At 39.6% G+C, this 18,086-nt stretch overlaps 1 protein-coding gene across 4 annotated transcripts in view; it reads right to left on the bottom strand.

Moving 5' to 3' along the window:
• Positions 1-3,528: 3,528 nt before the first annotated feature.
• The window catches only part of epha7 (EPH receptor A7), a 255,858-nt gene continuing 241,300 nt past the window's right edge, over positions 3,529-18,086 (bottom strand). For all 4 annotated transcript variants that reach the window (XM_033021065.1, XM_033021066.1, XM_033021067.1 and 1 more), the window contains 3 exons: positions 16,198-16,391; positions 12,825-12,980; positions 3,529-5,745 (listed from right to left, as the gene is read on the bottom strand). In XM_033021065.1, the coding sequence (XP_032876956.1) occupies positions 5,631-5,745; positions 12,825-12,980; positions 16,198-16,391 (465 nt within the window). In that variant the 3' untranslated portion in view covers positions 3,529-5,630. The remainder of the gene's footprint in view (positions 5,746-12,824; positions 12,981-16,197; positions 16,392-18,086) is intronic.

The raw sequence follows: 18,086 nt of genomic DNA, 5'->3' as shown, positions 1-18,086 counted from the left end.
ATCTCTGGTAGCATGTGGCAAAGTGAGTAGGAAGGAAATGCAGAAACTGGTATTAACTGAAAATAGACACTAAATGCTGGAGTAACTCAGCGGAACAGGCAGCATCTGTGGAGAGAAGGAATGGGTGATGTTTCAGGTCGATACCCTTCTTCAGACTAGTCAAGGGAAAGGGAAACGAGAGATATAGACTATGATATAGAGAGATATGGAACAAATGAATGAAAGATAGGCAAAAAAGTAACATGACAAAGGAAACAGGCCATTGTTAGCTGTTTGCTAGGTGAGAATGGGAACCTGTGCGACTAGGGTGGGGGAGGGATGGAGAGAGGGAGTGCTGGAATTACTTGAAGTTAGAGAAATCAATATTCATACCACTTGGTTGTAAGTGTGGCAAAGTGTCAGATGAGACACAGTGCTAGAGCGATTGAACCGTTGCCACGCTAAATATAAAATAAAAAGGAATCCATTCAACCTTAAAAATACTGACCTAAAAACACTGCACAAAAAAAAAAGATAAATGTCTTTAAAAATGCTGATCAATATATACCCCTGAATGACAGAACTTAAAATGATTCAAAATTATGGTAGAATTGTAATTATCATCAAATAACGTGGTTATTTTTGTCAAGATAGCTAGAAAAACAGGTTCAAATGTCTCTGGGTAAAACAGATTGCAGAATATAAAAGTGCAGTGAGGGTGGCAAACACTCTTTGAGAAGGTTCACAAGCATTTTCTTAGCAAATCTATAAAATGACACACTAGTTAAAAACTAAAGAGCTTAAATGCAGTCGTCTACATTTTATTAAAAATCACTGCATCCGGCATAATCCCCGGCATGTCCTCAGGGTAAAGCATCTAAAGCACACGTCATGCCCCAGTTTTAAGATGACACCCATTTGTTCTGGCTGTGTCAATATAGAATTATTTTTTATTTTACCTTGTTTTTGTAGTGGGTTATTTGCCTGTCAGCATTACTTTTTAGACATGTAATCATGTCACGTATATTCTCATACGAGTCCCCTTATGTGCCGCAGCCTTGGAGTAATGGAATAAACTGCATTCCTAATGGGGAGCCTGCTGCTTGCTTCTGCACCAAACTCCACCCACACAAGTTGAATCTTGCAGAATATTTTCTAGAATAAAGCCATCATTTTCTGACAGGCAGTGGCCTATGGGACTGATTATTTTGTTATTGAGTAGTGGGGAATGTAGCAAGAGTTACAAACTATAATCTCATTAAAACTCAATAAATAAAACATGTGCTGGATCCAAATTGAAATTAATTTGTACGTTCAGGAAACAAATGTGTCCGGTTTCAGAGTTTTTCCCCCCTCTGTTTCTGTATGAATGCTGCTATTTGCTTGCATAAGGACAATCAATATCATAATGAAATATACCACAGTCATTTATCGTAAGTGAAGCACATTGTTTTGCCCTTGAAATCCTTCATATTATTCTCTTTTATTTTTGTGCCTCGATGGAATTTTTATATTATTATTTCAGTAGTTATAACAAACCTTTTGTGCTATTTCCACATGACTAAAATCTGCTGGCTCAACTGAATTTCATTCTATTCAATGTAATCTATTGCCCCTAAAAAGGAGGAATATAAAGCTCTTATCCTACTCCTTTTGTAAAAGCCAAATTCCTTGCTATTGCCACCATTTTCCTTCACGCTATGATAAAATCATCCAGTCCTGCATATAAATGTTTACCCTTCAGAGCCTCGTTTAGCCGTCCTAACATCAGACCTTTAGTTGGTAATTCTGACTGTGGGTATCAGACAATATGATGTGTATGAACAGAAATTCCCACAAAGGCTGTGAATCTTTTGTTATCCATCAAGCACAAGATGATAATCTGCTTCACATCGGTGCTCGTCATGCATAATCTTCTTGGCATGAGATGAATGACCTGCCTTGTGTTAGATTGAAGTATATTGTTAACTGTGACAATCTAAGCCGCAAACTGGCTCACCTGCATTTTATACGCGGATTCAATACCACCAGCTTGTGGGATTTTTTTTTTTCAACACAAGCAAAATCCTGTGCAAGTTCATTCTATTTGCAAGCATAAAACCAAAGCCTGCTCCTCTGTCTCCACTTTGTGAATTCAAGTCCCACAGTAACACTGGCTCACCATGCGGTCCTGTGAGAGTGCTCTCCTCTTGCTGGTGCCAGGACATCTGTTCAATGAGATGATAATGATCCCAGGAATGAGTGGGTTAAAATCATTCGATAGTAGAATTAGGCCAATTGGACCATCAAATCTGCTCCGCCATTCAATCATGGCTGATCTATCTCTCCCTCCTAACCCAATTCTTCTGCCTTCTCCCCGTAACCCATGACACCGTTCTGGTTATATTCTGGTTAACATATGATCAATATTTGATGGCACAGGGCCTGTACTCGAAGAAGGATGATGGTGGACCTCATTGAAACTTACCGAATAGTGAAAGGCCTGGATACCATGGATGTGGAGAGGATGTTTCCACTAGTGGAAGAGTCTGGGACCAGAGACCATAACCTCAGAATTAAAGACATACCTTTAGGAAGATGATGAGGAATTTATTTAGTCAGAGGGTAGTTAATCTGTGGAACTCATTGTTACAGAGGGCTGTGGAGGCCAAGTCAGTGGATAGTTTTAAACCAGAGATATTCTTGATTAGAACGGGTGTCAAAGGTTATGGGGAGAAAGCAGGAGAATGGGGTTGAGAAGGAAAGATAGATCAGCCATGATTGGATGGCGGAGTAGACTTGATGGGCAAAATGGCCTAATTCTGCTCCTATCACTTATGATCTTAAGATGGTAAAAAATATTTAGGGCATATGAACCTATAAAGGATTAATTTGCTCGCTCTGGTCTATGATGGCAGACATTTTCTTCTAAGTGTCCGGGTTAATTTTATCTGCCAATCAACATGTTTTAAAGATTATCAGCCCACTAATCACACAGCTGTTTATGAAAGCCTTTTGTGTACAAGTAATTGACCCTTTTCCCACACTGCAGCTGAGAATGCACATCATACAAGTGCTTCAGTAGCTATGTTGTTACAGTAGAGTGTTGTTATGTAGCAAGCTTAATGAAAGGTAATTTATAAGTGTAAGCCTTAGTTATCTTTTTGGCCCAGATAATGTATACAATGGTGACTGTACAATAGGGCAGCACAGTGGCAAAGTTGCTGCCGTACAGTGCCAGTGACCCAGGTTCGATCCTAACTACAAGAGCTGTCTCTGCAGAGTCTGTATGTTCTCTCCATGACCTTGTGGGTGTTCTTCGGATGCTTCGGTTTCCTCCCAGGTTCGTAAGTTAATTGGCCTCCATAAATTGCTCCTGGTGTGTAGGATGCGAAATTGGGATAACATGGAACTAGTGTATGGGTGATTATTGATCGGTGCGGACACGGTGGGCTGAAGGGGCTGTTTCAACATTGTATCTCTTTAAAAGTTAAAATAACTTTACAAAGTCAAAACAGTTTCAAAGTCCATTAGTATCAATTGAAATAAACCCACTGGAAATCATGGTGGTAGTTTTCAAAAAAATATATTTACAGTCTTTTACAAACAATTGAAAAATAAGACCATCAGATTAATCACAAAACTTCTAATGAAATATTTATATAGATTCCAACTCAACAGAATTCACTGTATTCTTGTGAGGAAAGAAACCATTTGGAATTATACTGGTCTCTTGATGTCTTGAAGGAGTTCTACCAATCCTACTGTAACTCCAGCAGGATACTGGTGTATAACCCAAAGCAAACAGTAATAATGATCATCTATCTCTGCCATTTTCCTGGGAATCCTACTGGCCTCCTGTTGGAGTTCTTGCAAGACACTGGTAGACCCTGTGCTGTTTCAGGGTCACTGTCTCTAAACCAAACAGAAATAAATAATAGACTATATAAACACAAAATAATGAAAGCAATTATAAAAACACTATACATGATCTGGGGAAAAAAGAAAATTGGAAAAAATGACATCTCTTTAGATATTTTGTTTAGATGTTCGCTAAACTACAACCTTCTTTGGTCCTAAATGTGATTTTTATTAATTAGTTAATATTATGTACAACTGAAAATAAATGAGTTGTCTGTGATTCTCTGTCAGTGAAATAGAAAAATATAGTGCATTTTCAGTGTGTACTGAGCTCACTACAGACAAACTTGCATAAAAAAATGACAGTACAAATAAATTACAACTTTTACATAGAAGTATTTGCATCCCTCGTGTTCAGGACATGAGAATGGAGTTCTGATCTGATATGTGGGGTCTCTCATGAAAGTAAAAAGCTCCACTCTTTGGAATCTTCTGTGGGTCTTTGCGGACCAGGTAACCATCAATTATGCTACAGTCGAGTAGAAATGCAGGTTGGAAAAATCCAATTGACTGGAGGAATGAGTTGGGTTGTGACAATAACATTCTGGGTTTAACCACTTTTCCACTGAGAAAGGACTTAGATCAGAGTTCGGTCGGTTTGATTTTTTCCATCATATCTAGATACATTAGTGTATCTACAAATATGAGCCTTGAACCTATGGGCAGGCTCATATTTATGCCATATTCTGTGATCACCACAGCTCATTTGCAAACATATACCTAATATCATATACATTTTCCCATTCCTTTCCACTGCCATATTCCACATCATACTTCATATTTTAGTTTGGTCTAAACCCAAACATTTTTTAACCATTCAGTTGACCGTTGATTGCAATATTTTTTCTTTCTTCTAATTTTATTGTTTTTAATCTTTCTCTCATCACTATATTAGCTAAGGTGCCATGCTATTTTATGAGGTCTGAAAAGCCTACATAAAAAATAAGGATCCGTTTCAAGGAACCTTAACTCTCTTCAAAATAATTCCCTTTCTGTTTAGATTTTTCGGCATACAATCTTAAAGTAAAATGGAAGCTTTTGTAACTGGAAAATTCTTTTTTAAAGTCTCTGTAAATGATCCTCCTGTCGGTAACAATGGATGGAAATTATTGAGAGCGCCAACTTCCAATAAGTGAAAGCTTTTTAGATTTAAACTACAATGGCTATTGCCTACAAGTGGCACATCAATTTCAATATCATCACATAGGTATCAGAAAGGGGTAGATAGAGATTCATGGATGAATACTTAAGAACTGGGGTTGCAGTGAAAGCCTTCCGATATTGCAGGTAAGGAAGAAGAACAAGATGGCTGAACGAACCCCATTCAGCAAGCACAAGTCTTGAAAATGATTTAATTGATTAACCATAACATGGCAAGTGTCTTTGACAGATATAGTCTACATAAACTGATATGTACACCTTTAAAAAGCCCAGTAGACAAAAAAGGTTAGAATCCGAAGTTTCGTTTTTTTTTTTGTGTTTTTTTTTCTCTTTGTAAAGTTCTAAACATTGCAGGTAGTAATTTCTTCATAATGTGCAAGTTCCAATCACTCTCAATCTGTGCTGTAAAAGGACCTCTTTGTTTTTTCAGTGGCTTGGAGGAACATTGTTGCACACCTTCCCCTGAATCTCTGATCCATCACAGGAAGTAATTTAGAAGAATGTTGGTACTGACAGTACTAGCAGCAGATGGTGTCTTTTTGTTTTCCCCCAAAGTCTGTTCCCTTTTGCTCGAAGGGAGAAAAGGTCTGTTACACTTGAATCCCCGTACCATGCAAGTGCAGCATCTGGGCTCTCATAGTCTGAATGCTGCTCATGATTTTCTTCTGATGCCCAACTAATGTAATTCCCAAGCTCATCACATCCCTGTAGAACACAAAGTGGAGTGAATGAAAGCATGAAGAACATAATGCAGCAATCTAAAGCAATATCTATACAAAAAACCTACACATTAATAAGGCCACTCAGTCAGTGTCTGCTGGTGATTATATTGGATCCTCAATTCAGAATATTTCCAACTATTTTCTGTCTCCTGATTTTTTTTTTTCCCCATTTGCTAATTTGAAATATCCAGGGTGCTTTCCTATTCGGGTATTTCCTTCAGGAACTCTGCTACACTTTGTAGCAAATGTGTGAAATAGTTATTCCTTCAGTTCAATTTAGTTCAGTATGCTAAGATGGGTGATAGTAATGCATCGTCATTCTACAATTCTTCACTACTTCACACTTTCTTCACTTTTCTCCCCTCTGAATCTGTCTGTCCAATGTTTTATTTGTCATTACAAGCACTAAAATGGGCGGCACAGTGGCACAATGGTAGAGTTGCTGCCTTACTGCGCCCGGGACCCATGTTCAATCCTGACTACGTGTACTATCTGCATGGAGTTAGTACGTTCTCCCTGTGACCAAGTGGATTTCTCTGGGTGCTCCGGTTTACTCCCACATTCCAAAGACGTACAGGCTTCGGTAAAATTGTCGCTTGTGTGTCGGATATTGTCAATCAGAGGTGATTGCTCGTTGGCACAAATTCAGTTTCCACGCTGTATCTCTAAAATCTAAAACATTTTCAATAATTTGACAGCTGTTACTCCTATTAATTTAATTATTTTCACTTAAAAAAAAAAAATCATTACTTTGGATCTCTCAAATGTTGAATACATTTGGCATTCACTTTTCTCGTACTTCTGTGGATTATTTTGAATTTCACCTCTTTATTCTGTGCATCTTGCTTTTGCAGTCAAACAGGCAATATATCCTAACATAGGACTCTAATTGCAATATCCTTACCGAGGTCACATTCACAGTATGAGCAGCACTGATCCTCAACGGTCAATCCCTGGGGTTTTCCAAAGATCATTGTTACCCAGTCAGAAGTGTCGCTATTAATAACTGCTCCCATTTTCCATTATCCATTCAATTTATTATCAAATTTATTGCACCTCGCTTTTGGTGAAGTCATGAGATTTAAATGCTTGTGGAAAGTCAAAAATGCAAGGATAATTGTTCCATTTTGCTTGCATCCGTACATATCAGCAAACTACACACCTGTCGCCTATGATTTCATGGATGGCGAGTGATGGACTGTAGGTGAACAATTTCCCTCTATACACTTCCAGTAATCAGTACTGTATCAAGACCAATGAAGCAGAGAATTTACATTGTCCTGATAACTATTATCAATCTGTTGGACATGACCTCCCCACATTGATTTGAGATACCGCATTTATTCTTATTAAGCTATAATTGTTTTCTTAAGAAAGGCCTCTAATAGTTTTTGCCAAGTGTCTATTTTGCAGGACATTACTGACACAGTGGCCTTCATTAGTCAGGGAATTGAGGAAGTTGGGGCATTGTGTTACAGTTGTACAACATGTTGGTGAGTACTGTTCAGTTTTGGTCACCCTGATATAGGAAAAAATGCGATTAATCTGGAAAGGGTGTAGAGAATCTTTGTGAGGATGTTGCCAGGACTCAAGGGCCTGAGCTTATCAAGAGAGGTTGGGACTTTATTCCTTGGTGTATTGCAGGCTGTGGGGTAATGTATAAAATCATCAGGGGAATAGACGGTGAATGTGCAGAATCTTTTTTCCCCAGAGAAGGAGAATCATGAATTTGAGGGCACAGATTTAGGGTGAGAGAAGAACATTTTAATAGGAATCTGAGGGGAAACGGTTTCCACATGGTGGAGGCTATATGGAATTAGCTGCCAGAGGGAGTATTTGAGGCAGGTACAACAACAACATTTAAACAATATTTGGACAGGTGCATGAATAGGGAAGGTATGATATGGTCCAAATGCAGATAAGTGGGACTAATATAGATGGGGCATATTGGCTAGCATGGACAAGTTGGGCCAAAGCGACTCTTTCTGCGCTGTCTGACTATAACTGGTGGTTCCCTTAGACTGAAGAAAGGTCTCCCAGACTGAAGAAGGGTCTCGACTCCAAAATCATCACCCATTCCTTCTCCCCAGAGACGCTGCCTGTCCCGCTGAGTTACTCCAGCATTTTGTGTCTACCTTGGATCAAACAGGTGGGCAGGTAGGTCTAGTGTAGATGGGGCATGTTCGGCCTGAAGAAGGGTCTCGACCCAAAACGCCACCCATTCCTTCTCTCCAGAGACGCTGCCAGCATTTACTCCAGCATTTTGTGTTTGATTAAAACCAGCAATTGCAGTTCTTTCCTACACTAGTTTGGTCCATATACCACTAAATGTAACCTGTCCATGTACCTGTCCAAATGTTTTTTTAACATTGTGATAGTATCTGCCCCAATTCCTCCAGCAGCTCGTTAAATATACCTGCCACCGCTTGTGTAAAAAAAAAAAGTTACCTCTCAAGTTCCTATTAAATCTTTTGCCCCTCACCTTAAACCTATGTCCTCTGGTTCTTAATTTCCCTACTCTGGGTAAAAGATCCTGTTCCTTATGATTAAACATTTAAAAACAATTCCCATAATCTTACTTTAAAAAAAAAATTAAAGCTATTAAGACATATAGCTTTAATTAAAACCACCCTAAATTCAAGAAATTATTCATGACCCTAAAATAAGTAAATTAGAAAAAAACACTTTTTTTTCTTTACTCAAGTTCAGTAGTAGTTCGTCACAGTGGTGGAGTTGCTGCCTTACGGAACCAGAGACCCAGGTCCAATCTTGACTGCGGGTGCTGTCTGTACAGAGTTCATATGCTGTCCCTGTGACAATTCATATTTTCTCTGGTTGCTCCAGTTTACCCCACATTCCAAAGACGTGCAGGTTTGTAGGTTAATTGGCCTCTATAAGTATTCCCTAGGGTGTAGGACAGAACAGGTGTATGGTTGATCGATGGTCACTGCGGGCTCAGTGGGCCAAAGGGCTTGTTCCACGCTGTATCTCTAAAACTAAAACTAAACTAGATTCCATTCAAATAAATAAATTGGGTTACAGTACAGATTGGATGCAACGTGCATCCTCTCCTTTAGAAGAACAGTAATCTAATAAAATAGAACATGCAAGAAATAGTCAACAATTTGGGCAAAATCTGTGGGAACAAATGGGACTGTTTCCAAGATGTATCTCTAAACTAAACTAAACAAAAAACTGAGTTAACGTTTCAGGTTGAATGGTATTCAATCTGAAAATAATCAAACTGTTTTTCTCCACAAATGCTGCTTGCCCTACTAAGTGTTCTTCATGTTTTCTGCTTTTAATTCAGATTTCAAGCATCTGCATTTTCTTATTTTTGTTCCTCAGCCTAGCGTGTCAATGCTCTGCTGCTGGACTCGGTGAAGGTCGGATACGGCCGTGCCCATGTTGCTCTACTTTAGGGGTTGAGTCTCAGCTTATGCTGGCAGCCTTATTGCTTGTTCTGGGACTATTCTGGTCAGTGAGATCAGCCTTGTATGGTGAAGTCTGATGTGGTGGGGAATGTGTGCGGTGAGCAAGGGACCTCCCTCATGAAAATCCAGGGCAAGACATTTGTTGGCAATGAGATGCTATAACAACATTTAAAAGACATTTGGGTGAGTACATGGACATGGAAGGTTTAGAGGCAAACCTGTGGGCCAAACGCAGGCAGGTGGGACTAGTGTAGATGGGGCATCTTGGTCGGCCATGGGTAAGTTGGGATGAAGGGCCTGGCTCTGTGGTGTGTGACTCTACTTGGAGTCTACTGGATTCCGTTGATCATTGGCTGTATGCACAGTAAATTGATATGAGTGATGATGATCAATAGGCTGAAGTAGGGTCCCAACCCAAAACATCACTTATTCCTTTCTTCCAGAAATGCTACCTGACCTGCTAACTCCAACATTTTGTGCCTATTTAATGGTTAGAGGCGATGATAATATTCCTCCTCAATAACATGTGAAAAGACAAAATATAATGTAAAGTTTGCTTCTGATGCTGATCTGGAAGGAGAAGTAGAATATTTCTTCCCACGCACCATAGGAGGCAATTTGGCTCAACGAATATATGTTTTTACCCATTGTATTTATATATGTCTTTGTAAGCTATTTTCCCCTGGTGGAGACTCGTGTGATCACAGGGAGGACATGTAAGATCTATTCAGCACAAGAGGTTGAGATCGAACCCAGGTCTCTGGCTAACTAACTGCTGTGCCACGATGCAGCCTGGTCCAACTAAAATAGCAAGAACATTGAGACTGTCAAGGAATAGAGACTGGTTGGATAGGTATGATTGCGTAAGATAGAATACAATATTAAATGTGAAATTATAGATTTTAATTGAGGGGAAAAATGTGGGAATATTTTACACTTAAGATTTATAGATTTCATTACGGAGTGACACGTGGGTGTTAGTGACCATGTGACACATTATCTTTATTATAAAGAGAATGAAGTGTAAAAACAAAGAATCTTATTGGTCTTATGATGGGCTTTGATGAAGCCAAATCTGAAGTACTCTGTATGATTTTGATCCTTTGATCCAAATAAAGATATACTTGTTGTAGCAGGATTGCAACTAGGGTTCAGAGGTTAATCTTATGTGGAGAATCTGATGATCTCATTGAAATGTATTCAGAAAGTGTCTTGTGCAAGGCTGAATAGCCTACTCCTAATTCCCATTTTTTATGTTCTTCAATCCCTGATTAACCAGAAAATCAGTTACACAATATCAGGGTGGCTCGATGGGAAATGAATAAGAATCTAAATGATAGATACAAAGTGCTGAAGTAATTCAGTGGCTCAGACGGCGTCTCTGGAGAAAGAGTCGGAAGAAGGGTTCTGATCCGAAATGTTACCTACTCCTTTCCTCCAGAGATGCTGCCTGGATAGCATGCAAATAAAAGCTTTTCACTGTACTTCGGTACAGATTACAAAAATAACTAAACTAAACCCAATCCACATAGACTGTGCTGTTTCCTGATAACTGTAAAATTGTTGAAGTTACACGCTTATTGAGTAAAGGAGGTAAAGAAATACCCCCTACAACAGGGAGGTTATGTCTTACAAATTGAGTTTTATGAAGAGGCAACCAAGGAGGTTGGGATCCAAGGAGAGCTAGCTAACTAGATGCAGAATTGGCTTCTTGGAAGGAAACAGAGGGTGGTAGTGGAAGGTGGTAGTGTTTTTTTTGGACTGGAGACCTGCGGCTTGGGATCAGTACTGGGCCTATTGTTGTTTGTGGTTTGTATCAATGATTAGGATAAGAATGTATCAGGCATGATTAGTAAATTTGCACATGACACAAAACTGGATGGTATCATAGATAGCGAAAACGGTTATCAAAAATTATAACAGGCTCTTGATCAGCTGGCAAGTGGGCTGAGGAATGGTATCTGCTGTTACTTATGTCCATAGAGCTTTTCTGCCCCCATCTTATTAACATCACACACATCTTTGTATACAAGTTAATGTTGCTAGAATAACTTTTAGTTCTGGTCTATTATTTACAATATGTAATTCATAGTCATTGGGGTGAAAAGGAGAATCGGTTTGAGAGGAAAAGGTAGATCAGTTATTGTATGGCGGAATAGACTTGATGGGCTGAATGGCCTAATTTTGTTCCTATGACATGACCAATATTTCAAGCTGTATATTATTACTGATTTGCGCTCATACATTCATCATAAAAAGTAGAAGAATTGACTACAGAATGTATGTGAAAACTCAGCATCTCTATCATCCAGTTCTCACCTCTGCTGCAAGGGCAGTTATGCTATTGTATGGGACATAAATTACATTTTGGTAAACCTCTCCATTAATTATTTCAATTTAATTAGATTCAAATCACAAAGTGTAAAATTTAATGTAAACAAATTACAGCCAAAATCAAATTACATTTTATAGCGTGGAATTCGTACTCTTTTGGGAGTGTTCACTGTAATTCACTATAAAAATTGAAAATTAATAACTGCCTCAAATATTCAATGGTCTGCTGTTTTCTTTTCTTCATTGCACACATTTATACCCAAAGAATAAAGCAAATCATGTTCTTGCCACAAGGGATTCCAGGATCTTTACTGGTGTTTTAAGGATTAGAGTCTTGCAATTCTTGTAAAATTTGAAAATCGCCGGGCTTTGACTTTTTCCCCAACATATGAGAGGCTGGAATTGTACTACAACATTTTAATGGCATTAAAACAGCACTGTGATCATCTAATACTGTTTGAGATTGTCTCAAGTTTGTGTGCCAAGAAATTGGACGTTATTATTTTATAGTGTGCTAAAAACATTGCTGCATTTAGCACAGGCGTTAAATTGTGTCCACACAGGAGAAAAATAAGATTTATTTTCCAAAACTAGTTTGAACCCTAAAACGGCTTTAGAGCTGCAACTGGTTGCCATCATTGCTCTCTGGACCTCAGAAACTCTTATTTTTCACGCCTACATGTTTGCAAATTTTAACAGAGATTAATTTTGATTGTTGCAATATGGTGTAACTAGGCAAAAATCACCTAGTTACTTGGTGGGAGCACAGACACCTGAAAATGTATGCAATATTGCTGTTCCCCAAGTCAAATTTTCAACTGCACAGCATACTTTGGAGCTGTGAGAACAAACCTATAGGCCAAGGTATTTCAACTTAACTACTGAATGAGGAGTGGTAGGCTTTGATTTCACTCCTTTGTTGTGTAGTCAGCAAATGTGCTTTTTAACGGAGTGTGCTTCTTTTAGATTTTGAGGTTTAGTTTAGAGATGCCGCATGGAAACGGGGCTAATGTGTCTGCGCCAACCAGCGATCCCCGCACACTAGCACTATCCTACACACCAGGGACATATTACAAATTTACTGAAGCCAATTAACCTACAAACCTGTATGTCTTTAGAGTGTGGGAGGAAACCGGAGCACCCGGAGAAAACCCACGTAGGTCACGGGGAGAACATACAAACTCCATACAGGCAGCACCCATAGTCAGGATTGAGCCAGGGTCTCTGGCGCTGTAAGATATCAACTCTACCACTGTGCCACCATGTCACCCTATACGTTGGGTTTTAAACTCACTCAATGGTCATCCTCGCCACTGATTCCAGTGTGCTGTACCCTGCGGCTGTGAAGTTGTCCTTGTACCGTTCCATCTTGATGGCCTCGAGCCAATCGCCTACACAACGAAAGGAGGTGAAGTCCAGCGTATTTTGATCTAGAAGTGGATTGATTGGTCTAAATGGGAAAAATGGGATAATGTTAGCATAACTGCAATACACCTATATTGTATTCATTAAGCAGATAACATAGGCATATTTGAAGTCTGGAGCAAATAAATTACACCTCTCAAATGGACAAGGCAGTGGCCAGGCCGCACTTGGAGAATGGTTCCGTTTTAGTTGCCTTGCTATTGGAAAGATGCCATTAAGCTGGAAATAGTGCAGAGAAGATTTATAAGGGTGTTACCAGCCTTGAGGGCTTGAGCTATATGGAGAGGATGGGCAGGCTTGGACTTTATTCCTTGGAGTGCAGGAGGATGAGAGGTGATCTATAGGGGTGTACAAAATCATGAGGGGAATGCCCATTTCAATAAATATTTCAACACTACTTCAACAAATAATATTATTGAACAATGTTGTAACTTTGCATCTAATGCTTGTTTTACATTCTTAAAAAGACAGCATAAAGAATTGGAGAAAAAGCAGGATAAATGTTCTTACTGATCACCCATTGCCAACATCAAAGGCAAATTTAGTGATCAAAATTACTTTTATTTAATCCTCAATATACCAGCTCTGATTTTTAATCTTCCATCGAGCAAACTCACACAGGCCAACTTTTCAATGCCCAGAAATTTTTAAAAAGTGCTAATTGGGGGGGAGGAACTTGGAGAAAATAATCACTAAGGCAGCAGTACTGTGCAAACTGGTGAGACTGTAGTCTAAAAAATCTCTGGGTCATAAAATATGTAGTTTTTGGGATAGTTGATGAGTAGGTTTCAGTTTTCCAAAATTCTTAATTTAGGTCAGGTTCTGTTAGATTGGAAAGTAGCAAATGTAACTCCTTCATTAAAATAGGAGTAAGACATAAAACAGCCAAATGCAGGCCAGTTAGTTTAACATCTATCTTTGCAAACATATTTAATGGTATTATTAAAGATGTCACAACAGGGTTTGGAAGGATTCAAGGAAAGTAATCATTTGTGTAAAAAAGGAATTGTTTTTGGACTTTAAGAAACATAATGTGCTGTGGATAAGGAGAAACTGATGGATGGAGTATACTTAATTTTCCAGAAGCCATTTAATAAGGTGTCACATGAAAAGTTATTGTGGAAAATAAAAGTTATTTTGAAAGGACAACATTTTGGCAAGGATGAAGTTTTTTCTAGTAATAAGAAACAAAGCAGGCATGAATTGGTCTTTTCTCTGATTGGCAAGATGTAACGAGTTATATGTCACAAGGTTCTCTGGTGGTGTCCACCTTTCTAACATTTGTATAAATAACCTCCAAAGAAGATTCTCTAGTATTTTGCCTAGATTCTAGAAACTAACTTCAGTTTTAAGGGGGGGATTGGATAGCCTGAGTGGAGAGAATGCGGCGGAGGGTTAATTTCACAGAGGTATGAAAGGCATGGATAGGGGAGATGGTAAAAATCTTTCTCCCATGGTAGGGGCGTCGAAAATAAGTTTAATGTGAGAGGAAGGATAGACAGGAAAGATTTTCACACAGAAAGTGGTTGATTTCTGGAATGTAGAAGAGGCAGTGGAGTTCAACACAATCACAGCATTTAAGTGACACCTTGACAGGCATCTGAATAGCCAAGACTACAGACACAATGTAGAACAATGGAATTCACATAGATACAATGGTCAACATAGATATAGTAGGCTGAAAGGCTGGTGTCAGTGTTGCACAACTCGGAGGTGTTGAAGGAATGTTTGTTAAATTTGCTGATCAGCAAAAATAGAAAATAACTTGAGGAAAACACAAGGAGGCTATGTAGAGATGCAAATGTGTAAAAATATCTGGCAAATGGGGTATAATGTTGTATTGTCCATTTAGGTCAGAAAAATAAAGAAGTGCGTTACCTAAATACTGAGCTGCAGATGGGTCTGGATATTCCAGTGCATTATTTACAAAAGGTTAACATGTAGATGCAGTAAGTAGTTAAAAGAGCTAACAGAATATTGTTTATTATGATGAGAATTGAATATTAAACCAGGGAGGTTCTACTTCAGTTGTATGGGGGATTGGTGAGACCACATCTGAAGTAATGGACTCCGTGGATAAGCAAGAATATTAATGTATTAAAAATAGTTAAGGGAACTTCACTAGATTAACAACTCACTACACAAGGGAAGGAGGCCATTTATCTGATTGGCTCCATACTGGCACCCAGTAGAACAATCCCATCAGTCCCGATTACCCCTCTTTTGTTTCATTGTAACCCTACAATTCATCCTCTCTCAAATGCCCACCTACCCTTGGATTACCTTTATCACGTACCTACACTGGAGGCAATTATAGCAGCCAATTATTCTGATAACCTGCATATTTCTGGGATGTGTGAGGAAACCAGGGCACTTTGGGGAAATCCGCACCATCTCTGGGAGATGTGCACATTCCCCACAGAGAATGCCAAGGCCCAGTGGCACAGCAGTAGTGTTGCTGCCTTACAGAGCCAGGGACCCATGTTTCATCCGGACTATGGGTGCTGCCTGGTACAGAGTTTGTATATTCTCCCTGTGACTACGTGGGTTTTCGCTGGTTTCCCACATTCCAAAGACGTACAGTTTTGTAGGTTAATTGGCTTCGGTAAAAATGTAAATTGTGCATAGTGTAGGACAGTGCTAGTATATGGGGTGATCACTGGTCAGCGGGGAGTCTGTGGGCCAAAGGGCCTGTTACCGTGCTGTGTCTCTAACGTCTAAAGCCAGGATTGAACCTGGGATTTGAAACAAGTACTTAAGGCAGAGATGGGGTGATTTTTTTTTTCTCAGAGGGGTTTGAGTCTTAGCATCTCTCTTTATCAAAGAGCAGTGAAAGCAGAGTCTTTGAATATTTTTAAGAAAATAATATTTTTAAGAGTTAATAGTTACTTGGGAAGCAAGACTTGAAATGTTAGCAGGAAATACTGAGTTGTGGTTACAATCGCATCAACCATAATCTTATGGAATGGTAGAGCAGTCAAGAAATCTAATCCCGCTCTTGGTTCATATCATCTCCAGTGAGATCTAAACTGTGTTAAATCACTTCATGGTGTGATTTGTGCACAAATGACCTGTGTGCTAATCAATTAAATTTCTAACCTTAGACATCTAAACTATGAAGAAATAAAACCAAAATACAAAATATAATATTCAAGGAAAATCTAGATCCTTCTGCCTCCACATCCTTCCTTTGTCTTGCGATCATTTACAAGCAGTAAATGCAAATTTATGCTTTCCCTTACCTACTGCAAGTACCCACAGGAACCTTCAGACTGTTTGGATTACGAATCATTTTGTCTAGGATCCCAACTATCTGATCAAACTTGGGTCTCTCGTTGCGTTCCTGCTGCCAACAGTCGAGCATCAGTTGGTGAAGGCCAGGTGGACAGTCCATGGGAGCAGGGAGACGATAACCTTCTTCAATAGCTTTTATAACCTAGACAGAAATAGATGAAAGTAGATTAATACTATTGCAAAACAAACACTTCCTCCACTTTAAAAAAAATTACCGTCACTATATATAAACGAAAACAACACTGCATTCAGAACAAGAAACAATCTGCTGGAGGAACTCAGCGGGTCAGGCAGAACCTGTGAAGGGAAGTGGACAGATGATGTTTTGTGTCGGGACCCTTAATCTGAACTGATAAAAATTGCTTTTGATAGCATGCACACAAGCTTTTTAGAAATACATTTTTTGGTTGAGCACCAGATAGAACCTAAAAAAATACCAATAGGCCTCGGGACAGCACAGAGATACAGTTATTTCATTGAGATAACTGCAGTGAAGAAAGCGAATGGCATGTTGGCCTTTACAACAAGAGGAATCGAGTAGAGGAGCAAAGAGGTCCTTCTGCAGTTGTACAGAGCCCTAGTGAGACCACACCTGGAGTGTTGTGTGCAGTTTTGGTCCCCTAATTTGAGGAAGGACATTCTTGCTATTGAGGGAGTGCAGCGTAGGTTTACAAGGTTAATTCCCGGGATGGCGGGACTATCATATGCTGAGAGAATGGAGCAGCTGGGCTTGTACACTCTGGTGTTTAGAAGGATGAGAGGATATCTCGTTGAAACATATAAGATTGTTAAGGGCTTGAACACACTAGAGGCAGGAAACATGTCCCGGTGTTGGGGGAGTCCAGAACCAGGGGCCACAGTTTAAGAATAAGGAGTAAGCCATTTAGAACGGAGACGAGGAAATACTTTTTCTCACAGAGAGTGGTGAGCCTGTGGAATTCTCTGCCTCAGAGGGCAGTGGAGGCAGGTTCTCTGGATGCTTTCAAGAGAGAGCTAGATAGGGGTCTTAAAAATAGCAGAGTCAGGGGATATGGGGAGAAGGCAGGAACGGGGTACTGATTAGGGATGATCAGCCATGATCACGTTGAATGGTGGTGTTGGCTCGAGGGCCGAATGGCCTACTCCTGCACCTATTGTCTATTGTCTATTGCGATGATAATCTTGACTTTTATAAAAGTGTAATACCCATTTGGAGGAATATTTTGGGCACAGCCAAGTTGAAGTAAACCTTGTGAGTGAAGTGGGCCTAGTGTCATGAGGTTGGTCTACATTTTTTTCTCGTGGTAATTTAACAAGAAAGTATGGAAGAGTGATGGCAGGGAATGAAACTTCCCACTTCACTGGCTCTGAAGAGGGAATGGAAATAGCTTCTCTGCTGCGGCTTTGCTAACTATATGTGTTCCCCTCTCTGACAGTTTGAGTTACCTTCAATAGCAAGAGCTGTCAGACAAGCAACATCAGACATGGTTATGTTTAAACTGTAATCCCACAAGAGCGGCATTTAACTGGCGACCTACAGCCATGTTCCCTGCTTTGGTTTTCCTCCTCAACCATTTCACATTAAGGTCCACGTGGGCATAGTTTGTTTGGTTGATTCAGAGTTCAAGCACATGCAGCATGGCTGCAGCTTAAGGAGTACATAGGAGGTGGCTGTAGTGAAGCAGGTTTTAAGACAGATAATGGCAGGATTCAATGTAAGTCTTTACTGTGGATGCTGGCACATATACTGCCGATTGCTAGTTGCTCTGGTTTGAGCGTCGGGTGAATGAGTTACGGCGTCGCCTTATACCTGCTCTGCTTCTCAAACACAAAGCTGCTTTTGATTCATCTATTTCTC

Source organism: Amblyraja radiata, chromosome 5, assembly GCF_010909765.2.
Source record: "Amblyraja radiata isolate CabotCenter1 chromosome 5, sAmbRad1.1.pri, whole genome shotgun sequence".
NCBI classification, from domain to species: domain Eukaryota; kingdom Metazoa; phylum Chordata; class Chondrichthyes; order Rajiformes; family Rajidae; genus Amblyraja; species Amblyraja radiata.
The sequence above is the reverse complement of the archived record's forward strand: the minus strand, read 5'-3'. Positions and strand labels throughout refer to the sequence as shown.